Source organism: Cetorhinus maximus, chromosome 14, assembly GCF_964194155.1.
Source record: "Cetorhinus maximus chromosome 14, sCetMax3.hap1.1, whole genome shotgun sequence".
Lineage (NCBI taxonomy): Eukaryota > Metazoa > Chordata > Chondrichthyes > Lamniformes > Cetorhinidae > Cetorhinus > Cetorhinus maximus.
In genome coordinates, this window is record NC_135892.1 from 31,055,556 (window position 1) to 31,080,965 (window position 25,410).

Sequence of the window (25,410 nt, forward strand, 5' to 3'; positions counted from 1 at the left end):
CATGAGCCTGATCACAGAGGGTATGTGCGTTGCCATCAGCCAAACAGGTGTCAGACGTTCACAGATGTAATGTGAAGATGTCAGGAGTGTCCTCACTGCATGTTGTCATCATCCACGAATCCAGTGGCTATTCGAACCTCATGAGCACACCTGCCCCATCTGGCCACTGCGATGGCCTCATCGCCGGCATCCTTGCCTCCCAGGACCTCATCACCCTGACCCCCTTCGATGTCCTCCTCATCGGAGGAGATGTGCAGCTCTTCCATCTTGTCCTCAGTGTGCTCCACCAAAGTCCAGGTTGCAGCATGAGCCTTGTTCTACCGTTTCTTTGCTGCAGTCTGACTGCACGGGCGTCATCAGCCAATTCTTCTGTGGGTAGCCCTTATCCCCGAGGAGCCAACCCTGTCGGCTCTGTGGATCCTGGAAGATATTAAGAATTTTAGACCTGCTAAGCATGTATGAGTTATGGGCGTTCCTGGGGTATTGTGCACAGACCTGCAGGATGCATTTGTTGTGGCCGCAGATCAGCTGAACATTCAGCGAGTGGAAGCCTTTGTGGTTTACATACTGGATTGCTTGTTGCCACGGAGTTCTAAGTGCCACGTGAGTGTAGTCGATGGCACCTTGTATCTGTGGAAAACCAGAAATCGCCGCAAATTCCAGTACTCTTGCTTCCTGGCTTGCCTGATCCCAGTTGAAATGCATAGAGTTCTGTGCCTTCACGAAGATGGCTTCTGTGATCTCCTGGATGCACTTGGGGGTGGAGGCTTGCGAGATATTGCTCAGGTCACCCGTGGAGGCCTGGAAGGAGCTGCCGATGTAAAAATTGAGTGCCGCAGACACTTTCACGGCCACTGGCAGCGGATGCCCTCCGTGTACCCGTGGCGTCAAAACCTGCAGCAGGTGGCATATGTGAGTGACCAGTTCCCTAGACATGTACAGTGTTTGGTGACGCCAGTTCTCGCTCATCTGCAGGAATGATAAGTGTCGTTTATAGACTCTGGGTCCAGCGAGGCGCCTATGAGCGATGGCTTGCAATGGATCTTGAGTTGCATTGGAGGAGGCCCTGCCGCCCCTTCATCTTGTGGGTGGTGCTCCTCCCTTTACCGAGCCTGGCACCTCTGTCGCAATCTTCTTCTTCTCTGCTCCGTGTAAGCTATGAGGCATACAGCTAGATCAACAGGCTCCATGATCCTCATGTTCTTCTCCTGCAGTATCAAAGAGAGAGACGCGAAGGTTAGCATATATCTCCTAATGACCACTCTTGATTAAGTCTCCCTCTCCATCTGTGTCTCAAGGCCCCTTCATGCATGCCAGACAGTGTAGCCATCACTTGGATGGCCAGTGTTTAATTGCACTTCATGGCTGTCCAAAACCCCACTCACCTCCGCCCCACTCAACTTGACCGATGGATGGCAATTTTGGCCACTTGACTGCATGCTGCGCTCGGAGCTCGTGCAGCATTTTTCTAACCTGCGCTGCAAGGCTGTGCTCCTAGCTTGAACCATGAGGGTTATTGGTCCAAACCTTAATAAAGACATTGCAAGGGGCTCTGAGCTCCTCCACCACTGAATGTTGCAGGCCCACCTTTTGCAAGAGGATTCTACAGCTTGGCCAGTTGTCCTATTTTTCTGCAGCCCCCTAAAATGCACATTAATTTGCAGTCTGTGCCCGAGGGCACCTACCCCACCAAATGCGTGGCGCCTCTTCCTTGATGTCCTGTGGGCAATCCTCATGGGCGCTGTGCAATGTTGTATGCATTCACCTCCAAGATCCCCTCGAAGTTCAGCTTGCCAGGTGCATGCCTTTGCAAGGCAGTCGTAAATCATGCAGTTCTGAAGTCACGCCAATGTGGCAGCTGATTCCAGTGTGCAGGCACAATAATGAGATGAAAATGCATTAAAATTAAGTTCCCGACATTAGACGGTGGAAAACGCAACCTGCCATTGATGGGGGGAGGGGACAATCACGTCCTGGATTTATGTTGCTGGGAAACATGGCTAGGGCTATCTCACGATATTTTTCGCTCATGCCACCAAACACACCCGCTGCAAACAGGTGCAGAAAATTCCGGCTTTAGTTTGAAAAGGCAACAGCTTTTTCATTTTTCCTATGGAAAAGGGGTATCAGGTGGGCAGGGTGCAGAGCCACAGGGTTCAAGATGCTAAAGATGGCTCAATGCAAGATGCTAAAGATGGTATCCATGTGAATGTATGAGCTTCTCATAACAACCCAATGATCAATATGATAAGAAAGAGTTTGCACCTAAGTATGGTCAAGTGACTTTTGATCATTATGCACCAATCCAATGTATGTACATTTAATGAAGCAGAAACATTGGGTAAATGGCTCTTCAACTGGGTCTAACTTTTGCTTACTGGCTGACCTCACTGAGAAATCCCTAAACAGCAGTGGAGAACCTTGGGTTGAAAGCCTGGACATTTGTCTGTTGTTTCTGAGCTGCTATTTCCATCTTCAAGAAGATCTCCCTGAGAGAAGCATACTGTTCAGCAATAGCACAACAAAATTGTTTACTAAAGGTTAATGATTGTGTACAGTGCTTCAAACCTCAAGAGGTGCAGCAGTCCAAACTTTGGTCTGTGTTGTGCTTGATGGGCCTTACAAAAAACATGTGCACAACAAGAAGTACACTTATCTGGCCTTCTTCCTGATACTAGTAAAACCATTCTTCAGTTGCAGTCAGGTATGAGAGATCTGTGTGACTCAGGAGCAACCTCTTCCATGCAGCTGGCACCTATGCTTTTGGTGCAGGATGACTATCAGTCCAAATATAGCCAACTAATTTGGCATACCTTGTAAAGTTGGATCTCAAATCATAAAAACATAAGAAATAGGAGCAGAAGTAGGCCATTTGACCCCTGAAGGAAGCTCTACAATTCATGGTGATCATAGCTAATCTCCTACCTCAGCTACACTTTCCCACACTAGCTCCACATCCCTTGATTCCATTAATATCCAAAAATCTGCTGCTCTCTGAATAAAAGATACTCAACAATTGAGCATTCACAGTTTTCTGGGGTAGAGAATCCCAAAGGTTCACAACACTCAGTGAAGAAAGTTTACCTTGGGCTGGATTTTACACCCCCCCCCCCCCCCCACCCGCTGGGCATGTTTTTGGTGGGGGTAGCATTAAAAATGTTAGGTGGCTAGCCCAACCCCTTCCTGCCCACCCACGACCTGGTTCCCATAATACTGAGGAAAGGGGCACCTACTGATCTGTCTGCCCTTAGGCTTATTGAGGCTCTTAACTGACCAATTATTGCCCACAAGGCCCTCAATCCAGCTCCACAGCCATTATATTGTGGAAGGCAGGTGGGAGTGGGAAGGCCATTTTTTCGCTCAAGCTGGTGAAAAAGGTGGGAATAAAAGGGGCTACATCCTGTGCACATCAGGGAGGTCCCCCTAAGATCATACCCCCACCCCCCACTCTGTGCCTCCCCACCTAGGCTCCAAAACCTGCCCTCCACCCCCCTTGCCCTAGGGTGCCTTGTCCCTCCCCACCCAAAAAGCCCAGAACTTATTTGGGTCCGGTGTCCATCTTCAGTCTTCATTGGACTGCTTGCAGTCCCAGTAGTGCCCACTATTGATTGGTTGGCTGTTCTCGAGGGCAGGACTTCCTTTCCCTGAGAGCAGCATGCCTGCTGTAAAATCCAGCCTTTCATCTCGGTTTAAATGGTCAACCCCTTATTCTGAGATTGTGACCCTAGTTCAAAATTCCCCAGCCAGGGGAAACAACCTCACAGCAACTACCCTGTCAAACCCTTTAAGAATTTTTTTTAATGTTTCAATGAGATCAACTCATTCTTCTAAACTCTAGAGAATATAGGCCAGGTGTATTCAATCACTCCTCACAGGACAATGCACTCATCCCAGGAATCTTTTATTGCACTCCCTCTAAGGTAAGCCCCTCCTTCCTTATGTATAAAAAAGGACTAAAATTATACACAGTACTAAAGGTGTGGTCTCACCAAGGATCTATACAATTGCTTAAGAATTCTTTACTCTTAGAAGTTATTCCAAAGGGGTTGGAGTATAACATATCATTTGCTTCCCTAATTGCTTGCTGTAACTGCATGTTAACTTTGTGATTCGTATATAAGAATACCTCTCTGAACATCAACATTTCCCAGTCTCTCACCATTTAAAAATATTCTGCTTTTATATCCTTCTAACCAAAGTGGATAACTTAATATTTCTCCACATTATATTCTATCTGCTACCTTCTTGTCCATTCATTTAACATGACTAAATCCTTTTGCAGGCTCTTTGTGTCCTCCTAACAGCTTATTATCCCAGCTAACTTTATATTGTCAGCAAACTTGGATACATCACACTCGATCCCCTCATCTAAGTCATCGATATAGATTGTAAATAGCTAAGGCCCAAGCAGATCCCTGTGATACCCCATTAGTCAGAGCCTGCTAACCCAAAAATTGCATGTTTATTCCTACTCTTTGTTTTCAGTAAACAATCCCAATCCATACTAATATATTATCCTCAATCACATCAGACAAATTTAGTGTAATAACTTCTTGGTCAATACTTCATCATCCAACCGGGTGGGACTGCTCTCACCCGGTTTCATTCCTATCTACCTAGCTGTAGCTAAGGAATCACTTGTAATGGCTTCTCTTCCTGCTCCCACACCCTTACCTCTGGTGTCTCCCAAGGATCTATCCTTTTCCTCCTTTGTATTCATCATCTACATGCTGCCCCTCGGTTACATCGTCCAAAGGCAAAGCATTAGTTTTCACATGTACACTGATGACACCCAGCTCTACCTCACCACCTCTCTCAACTCCTCCGCTGTAGCTAAATTATCAGACTGCTTATCTAATATCCAGTTCTGGATGAGCAGAAATTTCCTCCAATTAAATATTGGGAAGACTAAAGCGATTGTTCTCAGTTCTTGCCATAAACTCGATTCCCTAGCTACTGACTCCATCCCTCTCCCTAGCAGCAGTCCGGGATTAAGCCAGTCTGTTCGCAACCTTTGCGTCACATTCGGCTTCAAGATGAGCTTCCGACCTCAAACTTGTGCCATCACTAAGACTGCCTATATCCAGTTTGTAACATCATCCAACTTTTCATCTGTCTTAGCTCATCTGTTACTGAAACCCTCATCCATGCCTTTGTTACCTCTGAACTTGACTATTCCAATGCAATGCTAGCTGCTTTTCCACATTCTACCTTCCATGAACTTGAGGTCATCCAAAATTCTGCTGCTGGCATCTTAACTTGCACCAAGTCCCATTACCCTATCATCACTGCACTTGCTTATCTATAATGGCTCACGGTGAGACAACATCTTCATTTTAAAATTCTCTTCCTCGTTTTCAAATCCATCCATGACCTTGCCCCTCCCTATCTCTGTATTCTCCTCCAACTTCACACCCCTCTGAGATTTCTGTGGTCCTCAGTTGCTTGGCCCCAAGTTCTGGAATACCCTCCCTACACCTCTCCACCTCTCTTTTCTCCTTTAAGACACTCCTTAAAATCTAACTCTTTAGCCAAGCTTTTGATCATCTGAACTTAGGTCTCTCTATGTGGCTCGATGTCATATTTTATTTAAAATGCCCCTGTGAAGTGCCTTGGGATGTTTCATTACCTTAAAGGCCCTATACAAATACAGGAGGTCTTGAGGTGCAGTGGTAGTGTCCTGATCTCCAGGCTAAAGCTTTGGGTTCAAGTTCTACTTCAGGACCTGATGGCCACTGAAGGTGCATTCATAATGTGACCAAACAGGTTGATTATCAGCCTATAAATCCTTCCGATATGCCTGATGGCAGGTGGTAAGAGCAGGAAAGTTTCCTAGCCAGCCAGCCATACTTTTTTTTTGTAAAAATATACTTTATTCATAAAATATCTCCAATCACATTCAAAACCACTTCAAAAACAACATTACAAGGGTACAATCCAGGTTAAACTTTTACAAAATGTATCACCAGGTGCATCAGTACAAACAATATTACAGTCATTTACAGCCTTTCATTTTGATCTGTACAGCCCGAGGGTCTCTAAACAGTTCCCAGTCTCTCGGTGCGCTGTGGTAGAAAGGTCTTAGACAGCGACCCTTCCCCATTGCGCCTTTGCGGCAGCTGCCCCAAGCTTTAGTGCATCCCTCAGCACGTAGTCCTGGACTTTGGATTGTGCCAGTCTGCAACAATCGGTCGGGGACAACTCTTTGTGCTGGAAGACCAACAAGTTTCGGGCAGACCAAAGCGCCTCTTTCACCGAGTTGATGATCCTCCAGCTGCAGTCGATGTTTGTCTCGGTGTGTGTCCCTGGGAACAGCCCGTAGAGCACAGAGTCCTGTGTCACAGAACTGCTCGGGATGAACCTCGACAGCAACCACTGCATCTCTCTCCAGACTTTCTTTGCAAAGGCACAATCCACAAGGAGGTGAACAACGGTCTCTTCCCCACCACAGCCACCTCGAGGGCAACGTGCAGAGGGGGTGAGCCTCCTGGCGTGTAGGAAGGATCTGACGGGGAGGGCCTTTCTCACCACCAGCCAAGCTACATCTTGGTGCTTGTTGGAAAGTTCTGGCGATGAGGCATTCTGCCAAATGACTTTGACAGTCTGCTCGGGGAACCATCCCACAGGGTCCACCCTCTCCTTTTCCCTCAGGGCCTCTAGGACGTTACGTGCTGACCACTGCCTGATGGACTTGTGGTCAAAGGTGTTTTTCTGCATAAATTTTTCCACCAGGGACAGGTGGTACGGCACGGTCCAACTACTTGGAGCGTTCCGCGGCAGCGTGGCCAGACCCATCCTTCGCAACACCGGGGACAGGTAGAACCTCAGCACGTAGTGACACTTGGTGTTTGCGTACTGAGGGTCTACACACCGCTTGATGCAGCCGCACACAAAGGTGGCCATCAGTATGAGGGCGATGTTGGGCACGTTTTTTCCCCCTTTATCTAGAGGCTTGTACATCGCGTCCCTGCGGACACGATCCATTTTTGACCTCCAGATAAAGCGGAAGATGGCTCGAGTGATCGCCGTCGCGCAGGAGTCTGGAATGGGCCAGACCTGCGCCACGTACAGCAACAGCGAGAGTACCTCACACCTGATGACCAGGTTCTTACCCGCAATGGAGAGGGAGCGTCGCTCCCACATGCCCAGTTTCCTTTTCACCATAGCCACTCGCTCCTTCCAGTTTCTAACGCATGCCCCGGTCCCTCCGAACCATATCCCCAGCACCTTCAGGCCGTCAGCCCTGACAGTGAAGGGGACAAAGGATCGGTCAGCCCAGTTCCCAAAGAACATGGCCTCGCTCTTCCCACGATTTACCTTGGCTCCCGAGGCCAGTTCGAACTGGTCACAGATGTGCATCAGTCTGCGCACCGACAGCGGATCCGAGCAGAAGACAGCGACGTCGTCCATGTACAGGGAGGCTTTTACCTGAGTGCCTCCACTGCCTGGGATCGTCACTCCTCTTATGCCCGGATCCTTCCTGATGGACTCAGCAAAGGGTTCTATGCAACACACGAAAAGGACAGGCGAGAGAGGACAGCCCTGCCTGACTCCAGATTTAATCGGAAAGCTATCTGTTTCCCACCCATTGATTGAGACTGCGCTACTGATGTTAGTGTAGAGCAGTTGGATCCAATTTCGAATTCCCTCCCCAAAGCCCATTTTGGAGAGCACATCCCCCATGTAGGTGTGCGATATTCTGTCAAAGGCCTTCTCCTGATCCAAGCTGATGAGGCAGGTATCCACACCCCTGTCCTGTACATAGGCAATCGTATCCCTGAGCAGCGCCAGGCTGTCAGAGATCTTCCTGCCTGGCACAGAGCAGGTCTGGTCAGGGTGAATCACCAATTCCAGAGCGGATTTGACCCGATTGGCGATGACCTTGGACAGAATCTTATAGTCCATATTCAACAGTGAAATGGGTCGCCAATTTCTAATTTCCTCCCTTTCCCCCTTGTGCTTGTAGATGAGGGTGATGATGCCTTTCCTCATGGATTCTGACATACTACCGGCCAGGAGCATACTCTCGTACACCCCTAGCAGGTCTGGGCCGATCAAGTCCCACAGAGCCGAATACAACTCCGCCGGCAAGCCGTCGCTTCCGGGAGTTTTACTCTTCTCGAAGGACTCAAGGGCCTTAGTCAGTTCATCAGGAGTTAGCGGTTTGTCTAGGCTCTCCCGCGTACTGTGGTCTAAGACCTCCGTGATAGAGGACAGGAAGGACTGGGAGGCCGTGCTGTCCGTGGGCTTCACGTCATACAGTCCGGCATAAAAGGATTTGCTGATCCTCAGAATGTCGGACCGTGATGACTTTACTGAGCCGTCTTCTTCCTTCAGGCTGCTGATCACAGAGCACTCTCTGTGTACCTTTTGGAAGAAGAAACGTGAGCACGTCTCATCCTGCTCCACGGAGCGGACTCTGGAACGGAAGATGATCTTGGAGGCCTCCGAGGCAAAGTGCGAGGCTTGCTGGCCCTTCACCTCTTGGAGCTCCTCCTTGACATCGACCCCCATCGACTGCAGCCGGAGCAGATTCTGCATCTTTTTCTGGAGTCGGGACATTTCCCTCTGTTCCTTTCTAGCTTTCTGGGTGCCTTTGAGGATGAAAAACCTCTTGATGCTTCCCTTGATCGCTTCCCACCAGTGTGTCAGGGACTCAAAGAGGGGTTTCACGGTTCTCCAACCTTTGTAATCCCTCTTGAGCTCCTCAATGTTCTCTGGGGTCAGCAGTTGCACATTTTGCTTCCATGCCCCCCTGCCCACCCTCAGGTCCTTCTCCAAGTGGCAGTCCGCCAGTAGGAGGCAGTGGTCAGAGAAGAACACCGGCTTGACCTCGGTGGATCTGACTGTGAATGCACGGGACACAAACAGGAAGTCTATCCTGGAACGAATGGACCCGTCTGGCCGCGACCAGGTGTATCTACGCTGCGCTCCGTCTGCAGGGTTGCTGAAGACGTCGTGCAGCTTGGCATCCTTAACTGTTTCCATCAGGGATCTGGACGTAGCGTCCAATCTGCTGCCGGCCCTGCCGGATCGTCCAGCCGCATTGATGATGCAGTTGAAGTCCCCGCCCAGAATGACCGGCCTGGAGGTCGCCAGCAGCAGTGGGAGCTGCTGAAAAACCTCCAGCCGCTCAGCCCCTTGTGCCGGGCCATACACGTTAATTAACCGGAGTGGAGCGTTCTTGTACATTACGTCTACTACGAGGAGTCGCCCGCCCACCACCTCCTTGACCTCGGAGACGGTGAAGTTGCCTCCCCGCAGCAGAATACCCAGGCCGGAGGAACGAGAGTCGTTTCCGCCCGACCAGATCGATGGCCCGTGGGACCACCATCGTGACCATTGCCTGTAGGAGCTGAGGTGCGGTATCGCACACTCCTGCAGAAACAACAGGTCAGCTTTGACCTTGGCTAGGTAGTCCAAGGTCGCAACACATCGCGTAGTAGATTTAATGCTACGCACATTTATGGATACAATCTTTAAACCCATTTTAAAGCATTTATTCTCCTACCAAACCCACTGTCTCTGAGAGTCCCAGACCTTTAGTCTGCTCCTTCATACCCGTAGTGAGCTCAAATTCCTTCACTTTGGATGGGCTGAGGTAGATCTCCTTGGCCGTGTTCTGCTCCAGTGGCATCTGGAGGTTCACGTAGAGAGCGGGTTTTGAGATGACCTTTGCTGGAGAAGCTTCTCCAAAACTCACCCCCTCTGGGGTGTTGCTGTTCCCGGCTTCCTGGAGCTGGGGTGCGATGATTGCCTCACTGCTCCCAGATTCCAGGGGCTGTGGTGCACTGGCCTCCTCAGGTTGCAGGCAAAGTTGGGGTGCGCTGGTCTCCTTGTTGTCTCCAATTTTCTGGAGCTCGGGTGTCTCGTCCTCCAACGCCCTGGAGCTTTGCCGCCTCTTCTGTCGGTGCCGCTCTGGCACTTCATCATCCGAAGAGCTGCTGCCCTTGTCATCCGTGTCGGATGGGAGACGCCTCTTGCCGCTTCTCTGGGAAACGCCTTTGCTTCTTCTTCGCTCCCTCTTACTTTTCTTGTTCTTCACCGTCCGCCACTCCCCCTGCTGCTTTTCCACTGCTGCCTCCTCCTCCATTGATTCGCTGTCCTGAGGACTGGGAGGTTCAGGGGGTAGTGCTGTTGATTGGCTCTCTGTTGCCTCAATCTCTTTCTCCACCTTGTCTCTCTCTGTGTCCTCCTTTGTCCCGTTGAGCTCCCTGGGGGCCTTGGTGGTTGGAGTGACACGGAACCTTTCTTCTGCTTCCCCCTGGTCGGCTTTGGCTGCCTGTGCGTAAGTACGGCAGCGTTTGGGGCAGGTCCTGTAGAGGTGACTTGCCTCGCCACACAGGTTGCAGCACTTGGCCTGTTTGCAGTCTTTTGTCTGGTGCCCTTCCTGTTTGCAGATCTTGCAGAGGGAGGCGCTGCAGTTGGCCGCCACATGGCCAGCCTTGCCGCATGAGCGACAACGCTTGGGTTGCCCAGCGTAGACCAGGTAGCCACGGTTTCCCCCGATTGCGAAACTGGAAGGAGGGTGGAAAATGGCTCCCTTACCATCGGTCTTTAGCGTGACCTTAAACAGGCGTTTGCCTGTCCAGATCCCCAAGTCGTCTCGAATCTCGGTGCCGCTCCCCACCTTATCGAAGTACCTGGTGAGGAAGGTGACCACGTCGGCGACAGGGACGAAGGGGTTGTACACATGCACCATCACCTCACGTTCCCGTTGCAACGGCAGAGAAAAGTGCGGCTCCGCCGTCAGGATCTTCATCTCCGGCAGGTCTCTCTTCTCCTCGAACACCCTCAGGAGCCGGACGCAGTCTGCCACTCGCTTGAACGTCACGTCGAAATAACCACCTTTGCGGGAGTCGTGCAGGGTGAAGATCTCCGTAGCTTGGAAGCCGCACGCCTTCAACAGGATCCTCCTGGTGAAGAAGCCCCGATCCATAGGTGATCCTCCTTCGTCGCTGTGGTTCATCGTGACTCGGACGGTGATAGGTAACCCACGGTATGGATTTGGATTGCGATTGGTTATCGCCCTTCCATCCCGACCTTGCCTTGGCAGGACCATGGTGTCGCCCCTGCAACACTACACTTGATCTTAGCCAAAAGGCCGAGAAACTGCAGAAGGCAATGGCATATCATTGCAATACTTTGTCAAGCATAATCTGGACCAAACCAATGGAAGTCCATGGTCATCACTGCCCTCTTAGGTCATGGTACCTTAAGGGAGAGAATATAAATCAAATTGTTTTTTGTGGCTCAGTGCCATACTTTTTTTTCTAATGCCCCTGTGAAGCACCTTGGATTGTTTTATTATGTTAAAGGTGCTATATAAAACCAAGTTGTTGTTATACCTTTTGAAAATCTAAATACACTAGTTCCCCTTTAGCCAACCTATTAGGTACATCCTCAAGAAACTCTAATAGGTTTTCCAAATACAATTTCCCTTTCACAAATCCTCTTCCCAAACATATTATGATTTTGAGGAATGGTTTTACTGGTATTAGGAAGAAGGCGAAGGTAAGTGTACTTCTCATTTGTTTACACATTTCTTGTGCGAAATCCTTCGGCATCAAAGGTAGCTGTGTTGCCAGCACATTTCCAATGTAAACAAATTACTACACTTTTACCACCACCACAACCTCTTTAATGATGAGCTGAACCATTTAAGTGCTGCAGCCTGGCCAGATATTAGACTCCCCAGCTGAGCTTGCAAATGCAAGTTTTTCAAGTGTTAGTTGCCTGTTCCAATTAGGAGGAGAGTCTCCTATTAGAAAACTCTACACAACCTACCCTCTGAGCTGTTGGTGCAAACAGCAGGCTCATCCTATCTTCAGAAAACCAGTTCAAGACTACATAGTTTTCAGTTTTATTTCACTATGTTTCAATTCAACAGCTTGGTTTTTATTTTATTAAAGATACTATAAAATTGCACAGATAATGAAGTACTGTAATTTAGTCAAGATTTCAAATAACATCCAGAAAATTTTATGATTTGTAGCAGAAAACTCAGTTATTCCGTACTTCCAGTTAGAAAGTGTGCTTGAACAGAATAGAGACCAAAATACTGGTACCCACCCTATCCCTGGCGCTCACTCCCTTCAAGTGCAGCTCCCAACTTGAGCAAGAAACTGATGATTTTATTCCATAATGTTATCTGACCCTTTCAACTAAACAATTGGTACTCATTCACACCTAGACTCCAAAATTCTATTTTTTTTGCTCCTCATCCATTAACAGGTCTCCCTGTCCCACATCAAACCCACCTGAGACAGAAGGAGAGATGATACCCCTTGGCATCTGTAAATATTGTTCTGTAACTGGCTTCTATGAGATGAATGACAGTTGATAAAGGCGACATACTTTCTAATTTCCCCTGCCTGTGGAAAGTGCCTGGTCTGCACTAAGTGCACTTTCTTCATCAACATGACAAAAGGAATTCTCAAGCAGAAAACATACCCAGCTTAATGGCACTTTACACATATATCCATTCCAGCCATTCGTATTACTGCTGAGTGGCTCTGCTTTTTCTTAAATATCCATGATTCAAAGCAATGCTTGTGTTCACCATACTTGTGAACACTGAACTCCACAGCCTAAAATTACTCTAACATATTTAATATGCCTTAAATGTATAACATTAATTTGAGATGATTCAATTTTGTTATTTCCTGAAAAATTGTCAGAGGATGAGCCATCAATTACAGTATAGCTGGAACAATGAGAGGAAAGTCCTGGTCTACAAATATAACTGGTGAAAGATAATTTAATGTTGTTATTTAGAAGTGTATGGTGCCAAATCGCATCCAAGGCTTTGTCTTTGATGTGTAATAGCAACCAGTCTAATAGGCTAAGAGTTATAGTAAGTTTTTCAAGTGATAATAGGGGACTAAAAGCATATGATGTGTATATATATTGTATATTACAACAAACAGACAAATAAATTTGCTAGAAATCATACTTTAAATGTGTGATATGCTATCGCCAGCTATAAGAAGTAATAATTGTCTCAAGACAAGTATTGTTGGATTATTCAGCCTGTTGTTACTAGTGAGTTAACCAGTCAGTGTTCACTTATAAACTAGAATATGGTTGTGTGTAGAACAATATCCCAATAATCATTGTGTCAACAAGATTGCAATCTTGGGAATTTTTTTTGGTGTAAATGTTATGATAAGGGCTCCCTTCATAATAATTCAGTATACTGCTATTCCATACAATATACTGCTGCCTGGAGAATTAAGCAAAGCATGCTCCCTTCCCTGTCCCAAGGGACAGCACCTTGTTTGAAAATCACTGACTTATGCTATGTTGTAGTAAATGAGATATTACTTTAGCCAGTTTCAGGTGAAGCAGAGCATTTTCAGTTTCCAGCTGAACAATTCTTTCTTCTTTGCCCTGAAATTAGAGAAAAAATAATGTTAGGACACTTTTATATATACTTCTCAGCCAAAGTGCACTTTTAAAAATGGTATTTCACGGCTGCACATATCTAGTTAAATCTTTTTACATTCTGTGCATAAGATTAGTGCAGATAATTATGTAGCAATGCTGACCTGCATTACTGTGGTGCAATTTAATAAGACACAATGACATGTCACTGCAGAATGGCTTTGCCCAGTAAAGATAATGTCAAAGCACTTAGTGTTACATTGTAATTTGTTACCAGTTTCATTGCTGCCTGCGTGGTAAGATGAGTGTTCTAACCAACACATGCACCGTTCTGGAAATCATCATTTCATGAAGCATTTGATCTAAGTACAAGGTTCGGTGGTGGAAATGAAAGGGACCCTAATCGCTGCTTGAAAATGCCGAAATCTTGATATTAGAGTTAGCAAGAGTGTGATTGGAGAGTCTCTGTGAGATAAAAGTGCAAGGCAGGGGAGGTAGGTTACCAAAAGGGAGAGGCAAAAGGTCATAGAATGGGAAGGAGAGAAGGTGCTTTTCAAATGTCTGTATTTCATTTCAAGTCAATCTGAGTTTGGGCAAATGCCAGACACTTGGATTGAAGTCTAATACCTTGCTAGAAATAAAGCATAGGTGCCTGAAAATTATTCATAATGATTCACATGTGTCTGAATAGAATGGGACTCACCATATGGGGAAATTTGCGATGCAAATGTCGGAGAGAGAGCACTTCTTGATGATATTAGCAGCACAGAATGCTACAACGCAAAAATTACCATTAGGATGGATCAATAAATGCATGCCAAAGTTTTGCTCCATGAGCCATCTAGCAAAATCCCATTTTTCTACTTGTCCCTCATACTCTTTCCACCTTTTTAAGGAATTATCTAACTTCCTTTTGAAAGAATTGACAATGATGATTTGGAGAAAAGAATTCCACTTTCTAATCATCAATTGTAAAAATTATTTTCCAATCATCTCGAATTCTTTATTTGTGATTAGCTTAAATGTATGCCGTTGTCTCACTGTCCATTGGAGACTGTGGTAATCTGAGGTGTGATGCACCTTTAAGAGAATGTGAGCAGATTGACCACATGACTGTATTACCCAATTGCTGTGTAGTGCAGACTACAATGTTAATCGGTAGTTTAGAATAGGGTCTGGTTTGAGAAGCACGTGTGTGTTAGTGCTCTGTGACTTGTGTTAATAAACAGCATGTGCATCATCTTACATTGGTCTCTGCATCTACAATATCTTGTTTACCAACTCATTCACCAGTAGACAGTCGTCCATTTTTAACAGCTTTGGAATTTGTAAGGTACAGTTATGCAAATGTTCAGTCATCTTAGAAGCTGCTGTTTTATGTCACTGAAATGCTGTTGTTTAGTCTTATAAAACTCAACAGTGGCTTTAGCTCAAAAAATAAATAAAGACATTTTCAACATAAAGCATAACTTTATAACAGGCCAGTAAGCTGTTTGGTAAACTATTTGAAACAAACTGTTGTATAAAATGAGGCAAGGGTTGCCTCAACAGGAAGAGAACCATAAACTAAAAGGGTATAAAGACAGATGTTATGTTTTACATAGAATCAAAGAAAATAAATTTTGGAATGTTGACAGACTTAGAGAAGTCATCTTCATAATTTCTCATTAAAGTAAGTTTTGAATGCAGGGCTAACATGCAGTGTTCTTTATGGTTGGTTAGGTTGGCTAAATGAAGTGAATTATCAAAATATTATTGTATCTAGTTTGAAAATCTGGTTAAAGAATAAAGATGGAATTATCCAACAATTATAATCCATTAAAATCTTGAGGATCTCTACTAGGTTACCCATCAAAATCTCAGTTTTAGAGTAGAAGTCTCATCTTTCAAGTCTCTAATTACAACTGTAATCCCTCAACTACTGAACTGTGGTTCTTCTACTTCTTTTATACATTCCTATAATGTGAGGACTTTTGGACACTGCAGTACTCCAACTGCATCCTAAGTTCTTGTACAAGTTCAACACTACCTTCTTGCCTTAGTTTTGTATCTGTAGGAATAGAATTCAGAGGTTTCAGCATGCTTATTTATGCTATCCCCTTTAATGACCTGTGTAGCTGTTTATCAAGATGCCTCTGCACCTTCACTATATTTAAAATATTACCATTTCAGGTGTACTTCCTTCCCTCCTCTTACTCCAACGTATTACTTCACATTTGTGACAGGATACATTATTATTAACTCTGCTTTACCTCATTTTGTCTTAGGGATATTTTGGGAACAGGGCCAACCTTTCTTTGTTGAACTCAACCTTGCCTTATTGGCTTCTTATTGATTAGAGTTGCCTTATTTTGGCAAGCAGGTTTCCTGTAATGTAGCTTATGAAGAAAAAAAAATCTCTCTTCTGTTGTAACCATTTCTGCTCATCTGTCACTTTTTAATTTACTGTCTCCCTTTCCCTGAGTCCACATGGCTCTTGCACTTTCTCTGGTGATCATCACTGTATCTCAACTTTCCCTCTCCCCTTGTTTCCGCAAGTCTCCTTTCCTCTTTCTCACTTTATATACCTCATAAATACCTCCTTTCTTTCTCCACCTTTTTCCTCTCTTTCAGAAGGAAGAAAAAATGAACCCAAGAGGGAAGGCCAGTGCAAATGAAATTTGTTGGTAATTTTAAGGAGATACAGGTGAATACAAATGCAGTGAGATTTATGGGAGTTCTTCCTGTATCCTAGGCAACATTCTTCCTTCAACAATGACCAGCAGAAACAAATTACCTGGTCATTCTTTCATCTGCTGTTTGTAGAACCTTGAGATAAAAACAAAAAACTACTGCAGATGCTGGAAATCCAAAACAAAAACAGAATTACCTGGAAAAACTCAGCAGGTCTGGCAGCATCGGCGGAGAAGAAAAGAGTTGACGTTTCGAGTCCTCATGACCCTTCAACAGAGTTCTGTTGAAGGATCATGAGGACTCGAAACGTCAACTCTTTTCTTCTCCGCCGATGCTGCCAGACCTGCTGAGTTTTCCCAGGTAATTCTGTTTTTGTTTGTAGAACCTTGTTGAGTGCACAATGGCTGGTATGTTTACCCATGTGACTGCAACTCAATAGCCATCCACTGGTTGGAAAAAGCATCCCAAGGAAGTCCTGAAAAAACTGCCTTATAAATACAAGCTTTCTTCTTTCTTACTCTTTGACAGGTGGGAAAACACCACACTGGCAAGCAATAAATTTCCTGTGTCATGTTATAAAAAGTGCAACAATGCACTGTAAATTTTAAAATTGAACCATGGCTGCTATTTTGGATTAGATTTTTTAGATGCTTTTGTCTTGGGAACCAAGTGAATGCACAATTCTGAAAGCATGACACAATCTGCGTAGCATCTAATGATATGTAATAGCTTGGCAACACATAGGGTGTGAAGTTCATTTGCATAGCACCACTATGAAGTCTAAGTGGGTTTCCAAGAGCAGGTTGCACCACCAGCCACAACCTGTGCAGCCTGCATGGAATTCTCTCAGAATATGGTGGCAGTCATGTGTGTTCCTGTGTGCACATGAACATGCAGAACTGGCACTATCCTGCTGTACACAGCCCGACTGGCTAATGTGACATCAGGGTCCCGCAATTGGCAAACAAATGTCCAGGCAATGCCTGCATTGTGTACTCATTAAAAAAAAGTGTGAAGCAGCAAGATGAGTCCTGAAGCAGCATTATTTAAAGGGCCAGGCACCCTGATTGCAGTTAAGTGAAATTTTTGGAACAACTTCTATTTTGAGGTGTCTAAAAGTACTCTGGAATGTTTTTGGAGATGTTTTGGTGAGTTCCTGCATTTGTGAGTAAGTGTTGCTGCATCCTCACACGAATGGCAGAAGAGTAGATGGCCTGTGCAGATGTATATGTCTGCAGGACAACAGAGAGATGGAGCAGAAGCTGCAGAGTGTAAGCTCCGCACCATCTCCTCTGCCAACATGGAGCCAGATGCCTCCATGCTCTTTGAGAGTGACTGGAGTGGCCTGGCAGGTCAGTAAATGGACCCATCATCTCAGTGTGCACGCCCGTTCAGCACTCTCCAATATGGCACCCCATCAAGGTCCTCATTTGAGTCCTCTGCAGCAGTTCTCATTGTCACCTCAGCTGCTAGTGAGCTGGCAAATGAATCATCCTTTATTGCTGGCCTAGCTGCAGTCTACTTAGGCCCTGTGACTCACCATCTGCTAATCCCAACTCTATATCAGCCTCCAAAGTAAGTGTAAACCAGTTTCTAAACTGATGACTCAATGTCAGTTCAACTCTGGAGCCTCTTGATCAGCGCTGTGCTGTTTTCTTTAATATTCATTTACGTGATGTGGGTTTCGCTGGCTAGGCCAGCATTTATTGCCCTTGAGAAGGTGGCGGTGAGTGCCTTCTTGAACCTTGTGGTGTTGGTACAGCCACAGTCCTTTGCTGGTTTCTAAAATTTTTCTAATCTTCTCGTCTACCACTAGTCTTTGCAGCATTGTACATCTTTTCTTCCAATTTGATACCATCCTTGACTTCCTTAGTTAGTCACAAATGGTGCATCATTCTCGCAGAGTTTTTCTTTCACAATGGAATATATCTTTGTTGAGAGTTATGAATTATCTCCTCAAACAACTGCCACTGCTTCTTTACCATCTTAACTTTTAACCTATTTTCCCATTCCACTTTAGTCAACTCTGTCTTCATACCCTTGTAGTTGTCTTTATTTAAATTTAAGACAGTAGTTTCAGACCCAAATTTCTCACTCTCAAACTGAATGTGAAATTCCATCATGTTATGATCACTCCTACCTAGACGATCCTTAACTATGAGGTCTTTTATTAATTCTGTCTTATTATACATTACTAGTATATCTAAAATAGTCTGTTCCCTGATTGATTATAGAATGTATTGTTCTAAAAAAACACTGTCCTGAATATATTCTATGAACTCATCCTCCAGACTATCAGGCTGCTTGTCCAACATCCTGTACTGGATGAGCAGAAATTTCCTCCAAACAAATATTGGGAAGACTGAAGCCATTGTCTTCCATCTCCACTACAAGCTCTGTTCCCTAGCTACTGACTCCATTCTTTTCTCTGTCTGAGGGTTGAACCAGACTGTTTGCAGCCCTGTGGTCATATCTGACACCAGAATGAGCTTCCAACCACATATCTGCACCATCACTAAGACCACCTATTTCCATTGTTCTAACATCGCCCAACTCCACCCCCTCCTAAGCTCATCTGCTGCCAAAACCCTCGTGCATTTCTTTTATCTCTAGACTTGACTATTCCAAAGCACATCCACATTTTACCCTCCATAAATGTGAGGGCATGCAAAACTCTGCTGTCCGAGTTCTTACTCACACCAAGTCCCATTCACCCATCACCCTACACTATCTCCTGGTTAAGCAATGCCTCGAATTTAAGATTCTCACCTTTGTTTTCAAACAAGGGGCCCCTTCCTATCTCAGTAATCTCCTCCAGCCTCACAACCTCTGAGATATCTGCACTCCTCCATTTCTGGCCTCTTGTGCATACCCAATTTTTTGGGATTGCTCCACCATTTGTAGCCATGCATTCAGCAGAGTTGGCCCTAATTCCCTCCCTGAACCTCTCCACCTCTCTACATCTCTTTCCTTCTTTAAAGCACTCCTTAAAACCTACCACTTAGACCAAGCTTTTGGTCACCTGTCCTTATACTATCTAAAGTGGATAGGTATCAAATAATGTTCCTGTGGAGCACCTTGGAATGTTTTATTGTGTTAAAGGCACTATATAAGTTCAAGGTGTTGTATTTCTATTATTGAAAATTAGAAAAAAAATTACAGCACAGAAGGAAGCCATTTGGCCCCTCGTGTCTGTGCTGGGATGTATTATGAATTTCATTTCAGGTCAGAAGCTAGGAACTGGATTTTCTCGACCCAATTTGTGGCCATTCCTCATTGAGTGTGTTTAAAAATGACGAGCAAAACCTAATTAGGGGATTCTGGCTCCCATTCCTGTTGCCAGCAACTTTGATTGGGGTGAGATAAGGGGGCGTGTCACGAGCCTGCATGCAGATGACCCAATATTGCCAGCTCAATTGTGGGGGTTGACATTTCAAACACTCAACATTTTTCATGGAGTTGGGCTTTTGAAGGCAGTGTGGTTCACACCAGCTCAGAAGTGTCGTGAACGATGAGGGGACTCTAGGCTCGAGGGGGGAACCATTTGACAGATACATTCAAAATGTTGCCAAAATCACATGTCATGATGAAGTGCTGTATGATAAGTTATATAAGTTTCTAATACAGTGGCTGATGATAAGGCCTTGTTCTGAAAAGGTAAACAACCATTAAATTGACTAGCATTGTAAACATGGAAAAGTCTTCAGATGTATTAGAGTATATCATCCACTGGGAAAGTGTCCTTCTGCATTGAACAATTTTGAAATTCAGATTTGACTTTGTCAATTGTCCCTTTTGCTTTAATCTTTTCATTGAATTTCAGCGCAAGTCATGTTTCCCTGTTTCAAAGCTTGACTAGATAGCTAAGCTCTTTGAAGTGCATTTCAGATATCTGTTTGCGTATTTCAAGCTTGAACAGTTAGTTGAGTTCTTTGAATGACTTCAAAGGGTTTAACATATTTAGCTTCTAGGCCCAATCATCTTCAGCTGCTTCATCGATGACCTTCCCTCCATCATAAGTGGGGAATGTTCGTTGATAATTGCACAATGTTCAGAATCATTTATGGACTCCTCAGATACTGAAGCAGTCCATGTCCATATACAGCAGGACCTGGACAACATTCAGACTTCAGCTGATAAGTGGCAAGTAATATTTGCACCACACAACTCCTAGGTAATGACCATCTCGAAACAAGGGATAATCTAACCATCTCCCCTTGACACACAATGGCATTACTATCACTGAATCCCTACTATCATCATCCTGGGGGTTACCATTGGCCAGAAACTGAATGGACAAGCCAGATAAATACTGTGGCTACAAGAGCAGGTCAGAGGCTGGGAATTCTGTAGTGAGTATCTCATCTGCTGACTCCCCAAAGCCTGTGCAACATTTACAAGGCACAAGTCAGGAGTGTGATGGAATATTCTCCACTTGCCTGGATGAGTGCAGCTCCAATAACACTCAAGAAGCTTGACACCATCCAGGACAAAGCAGCCGCTTCATTGGCACCCATCCACCTCCAACATCCACTCCCTTTCCCACCGACGCACAGTGGCAGCAGTGTGTACCACCTGCAAGATGCACTGCACCAACTCACCAAGGCTCCTTTGACAGCACTTTCCAAACCCACGACCTCTACCACCTAGAAGGACAAGGGCAGCAGATGCATGGGAACATCACCATCTGGAAGTTCCCCTCCAAGCCACAGACCATCTTGACTTGGAACCATATTGCCATTGCTACATTGTCACTGTAACATCAGGGAAGGACAAGCCACACCCCTTTTTTACAGCATTAGCTGCCGTAAGGTAAGGTAGTGAACGGGTGAGTGGATAAATAGGGAATGGGCAGGGTGATTGGGTGGGTAAGTTGGTAAGGTAAACTGGTAAGTGGGTAAGATGGCCGGTTGGTAGGGTGGCAGGTTGGTGATGTCACATACAGGTGAGATAACATGTGGGTGAGGTGGCACGTGGGGAGGGTGGAACATGGCTCAGGTGAGAAGTGGGTTGGGTGTAACATGGGTAGGGTAGTAGGTGGGAAGAGTGACAGGTGGGTAGGGTAGTAGGTGGGAAGAGTGACAGGTGGGTAGGGTAGTAGGTGGGAAGAGTGACAGGTGGTTAGGTGAGTGAGTGGGTAGGTGGGTTGGGTGGATAGTCAGGTCATTGGCGGGGGGGGCGGTAGTTAGTCAGGTCTGATAGTTGAATTGTTTGGTTCAGGAGGGGTAGTCAGCTCAGGGGCTAATCAGGTCGGATCCAGTGGCGGTTTTGACTGGTGGTCAGAGGTTAGCGTGGTCGGGAGGGGTGGTCAGGTGGGGGGTGTTGGTCAGGTCAGGGGGTAGTCGAGTCGGATCCGGGGTGGGTGGGGGGGGGCTAGTTGGGTAGGGGGTAGTCGGGAGTCATTGTGAGTGATTGGGGAGGTGGGGCAGTTCTATATTTCCTAGGAGTTAGACTAGGATCTTTCTGTCTAACATTTCCTGGGCAACTATTCAGGCAACTCCCATGGAACTGTCCAAAGTCTCCAACTCTAACTCAGAGTTGGAGACAATTGTGGAAGGTCCCGGGGAACAGAGCAATTGCCCAGCAGAAGTTCAAACCTCCCAGGCAATTCCCATGGAGGTCAGCGCATCAGAACTTCCACAGGGTCCTGATGCACATCTTGGGTCGTACATTCGGTCTCCAATGATCCAGAGACTGGAAGATCTGAGCTGTTATTTTGAGGGCACTGGACAGATGTGGATTAATTAAGGAAAGCCAGCATGGATTTGTTAAGGGCAAACTGTGTTTAAATAACTAGCTTAAGCTTTTTTGATAATGTAATAGAAAGGGTTCATGAGGGTAATGTAATCGATTTGGTGTACATGGACTTCCAAAAGGCATTTGATAAAGTGTCACATAACAGGCTTGTCAGTGAAGTTGAAGCCCATGGAATCAAAGAGACAATAGAAACAAGGAAACAAGGTGGTGATTGACAGGAAACAGGGAGTAGTGGTGAGCAGTTGTTTTTCAGACTGGAGGAAGGTATACACTCAGGTTCCTCAGGGGTTGGTGTCAGGATGACTGCTTCTCTCGGCCTATGTTAATGACCTAAACTTGGGTGTACAAGGCACAATTTCAAAGTTTAGATGACACACAACATGCAAGAATTGTGAACTGTGAGGAGGACAGTGATAAACTTCAAGAGGTCAAGTGACAAATGAAATTTAATGCAGAGATGTGTGAAGTGATTCACTTTGATAGGAAGAATGAGGAGCGGGAGTATAAAATAAAGAGTACAATTCTAAAAGGGATGCAGTAGCAGAGGGACCTAGGGGTATATGTGCACAAATCATTGAAAATGGCAGGGTAAGTTGAGAAAGTGGTTAATAAAGCACTCAATATTCTGGGGTTTATAAATAGGGGCATACAGCACAAAAGCAAGAAGTTATGATGAACCTTATAAAACGTTGGTTTGGCCTCAATTTGAGTAGGGTGTCCAATTCTGGGCACAACACTTTAGAAAGCATGTGAAGGCATTAGAGAGGGTGCAGAAAAGCCTTATGGCAATGGTTCCAAGCGTGAGGAACTTGACTTGGATAGATTGGAGAGGCTTGGACTGCTCTAAGTAGAAAAGAGGTTAAGAGATTATTTGATAGAACTTGTCAAAATCATGAGAGGTCTGGACTGGGTTGATAGGGAGAAGCTGTTCCTCTTGGCGGAAGGGTTGAGAACCAGAAGACACCAATTTCAGGTGACTGGCAAAAGACGCAACAGCAACATGAAGAAAAGCATTTTGTTAACGCAGTGAGTGGTTAGGATCTGGAATGCTCTGTCGGACAGCATTGAGGATGCCATTTCAATTGTTGCTTTCAAAAGAGAATTGGAAAAGATTTGCACAGAGACAGGGAGAAGGCAGGGAAGTGGGACTAGGTGAGTTGCTCTTACATGACTGGCCCAATGGCCTCCTTCTGTGCTGTAACCATTCACCAAAAAAATATTTAATTGAGTGAAACTCTTTCGAGTTATTAACAGTCACAGATTGCAACTCTTTCGAGTACAATCACAGTTTTTGGTTTCCGGGAGTGGGACATGAACCCACAACCCTCTGATTCAAAGGCGAGGGTGCTATGAACTGAGCCACAGCTGACACTAATAGAGTGAAGGAGAAATCAAGGTGGTTGTTGAACAATTGCTTAAGTGATTTCATTGGTTGGTTTTGCTGGAGTAGCTGGTTGTTCATTGGTAGCGATTTCCCAGCTGTTCAATCAATGGTTCAAAATGTCCCACTATCTAAAAACCAGGCAAACAGCATCTTTCACTAGAGAGGATGGCTTTTGATTTATTTTTGAATCAAGATTCTTTGCACCACTTATATTTTCCACTTGCAACAAAAACTTTCCGATACATGGCAGACCAGTTTAGGAAGCCGAATTTCCTGCCCAAATTCCAATATAGTGGCAGGCGTCAGCGGGGGGCGGGGAGAAGGGCTGAGGTCGGCAGTCGGGGGTGAGAGGGGCTGGTGTCGGGGGGTGCTGGGGTCAGCAGTCAGTGTCGGGGGAGTGGGGAAGCGACCCACTTACTGGTCGGCTTTTCCAACCAAAGCCATTGAAATCTCCCAGGCAGGTGTGAGTTAAGTGGCTTTGACAATGACCCAATCGCGGGGCTGACTGAGATCTTTCGGACATTCCCATTGGCTCGCTTGCCGCTACTCACTCGCAATGCCCGCTCAAGCTGGCGGAGCCGCTGCTCCAGGAGCCGCTTCACCTCCATCCTGAAAGCCATCTCCTTCCGCACCTTCCAAATTCAAAACTACTGCCAGGAGCACCAACTGTCCATCACTATGGAGCCGGCCCGCGCCACTATCCACCTTCCTGATTGGAGCGGACACTCAGTCAATAGGAGCGCAGGCCTGAGGTTTGGACGGCCATCACCGTGGAGCCGCCCGCGCCACTATACATCTCAATGATTGGACCGAATACTCAACCAATGGGAGTGAGGGACTGAGATTTGGACGGCCATCGCCATGGAGCCGCCCGCGCCACTATCCATCTCAATGATTGGACCGAACACTCAGCCAATGGGAGTGAGGGACTGAGATTTGGACAGCCATCGCCATGGAGCCGCCCGCGCCACTATCCATCTCAATGATTGGACCGAACACACAGCCAATAGGAGCGCGGGTCTGAGATATTTGCGTGTGACATTTACTGCTTTTGGACAGCTTGACAGTGAAGTACAGCCAACCGAGGTGAAATATACTCATTGTGATAAAGGATTGGATTGTTTTTTCTGCCGGTGCTGATGAGCAGGGAGGATTCTGGAACTAGCTTTAAAATTTCATACACTTTCCTCCCCCCAGTTCATTGACATTTTTGCATTTCTTTTTGTCTGGAAAGTAATAACATAGAAAATGATTACCAGATATCAGTTTTTTTAGTATAAACGACTTAGAAACGGGAATAGGCTAACCAGCCAGGGGAAACATCCTACCTACATCCACCCTGTCATGTCCCATAAGAATTCTGTAAGTTTCATTTAGACCATCCCTCATTCTTTGAAACTCTAGAGCATACAGGTCCAGTTGCCTCAATCTCTCCTCATTAGACAATCCCAACATCCCAGGGATTAGTCTGGTGAATCTCTATTGCACTCCCTCTGTGGCAAGCATATCCTTCCTTAGATAAGGTGACTAAAACTATAAACAATACTCGAGGTGCAGTCTCACCAAAGCTCTATACAATTCCAGCAAGACATCTTCTGAACTTAAATCCCCTTGCAATGAAGGCCAACATGCAACAATCAATAAGGAAGGCAAATTGTATCTACATGCTAGCTTTTAGTGACTCATGAACAAGGACATCCAGTCCCTTTGGACACCAATGCTTCTCAGCCTCACCATTTCAGAAATATTCTGTCTTTTCTACCAAAGTGGACAACTTCACTCTTACACTATATTCCATCTGCCACATTCTTGCCCATTCACTTAGTTTGTCCAATTCTGCTTGAAGCCTCCTCACATCCTCCTCACAATTCACATTCCCATTTAGTTTTGCATCATCAGCAAATTTGGAACTATTACAATTGGTCCTCACATACAAATCATTTATATAGATTGTGAACAGCTGTGGCCCCAGTACTGATCCTTGGAATTCTTTCGAATTATCAACAGTCACAGATTGCAACTCTTTCGAGTACAATCACAGTTCTTGGTTTCCAGGAGTGGGACATGAACCCACAACCCTCTGATTCAAAGGCAAGGGTGCTATGAACTGAGCCACAGCTGACACCTCCTGATCCTTGCAATAGTGCACTAGTAACAGCCTGCCATAATGAGAATGACCCTTATCCCTACTCCCTGCTTTCTGTTTGTTA

General features: G+C 45.7%; 1 protein-coding gene across 1 annotated transcript in view; it reads right to left on the bottom strand.

The window, feature by feature from the left end:
- The window catches only part of LOC144690112 (kinesin-like protein KIF25), a 39,196-nt gene extending 15,224 nt beyond the window's left edge, over positions 1–23,972 (bottom strand). The window contains exons 1-2 of the mRNA XM_078557592.1: positions 23,752–23,972; positions 13,327–13,392 (exon numbers count right to left, since the gene is read on the bottom strand). Coding sequence (XP_078413718.1) covers positions 13,327–13,392; positions 23,752–23,820 — 135 coding nt within the window. The 5' untranslated portion in view covers positions 23,821–23,972. The remainder of the gene's footprint in view (positions 1–13,326; positions 13,393–23,751) is intronic.
- Positions 23,973–25,410: the final 1,438 nt, after the last annotated feature.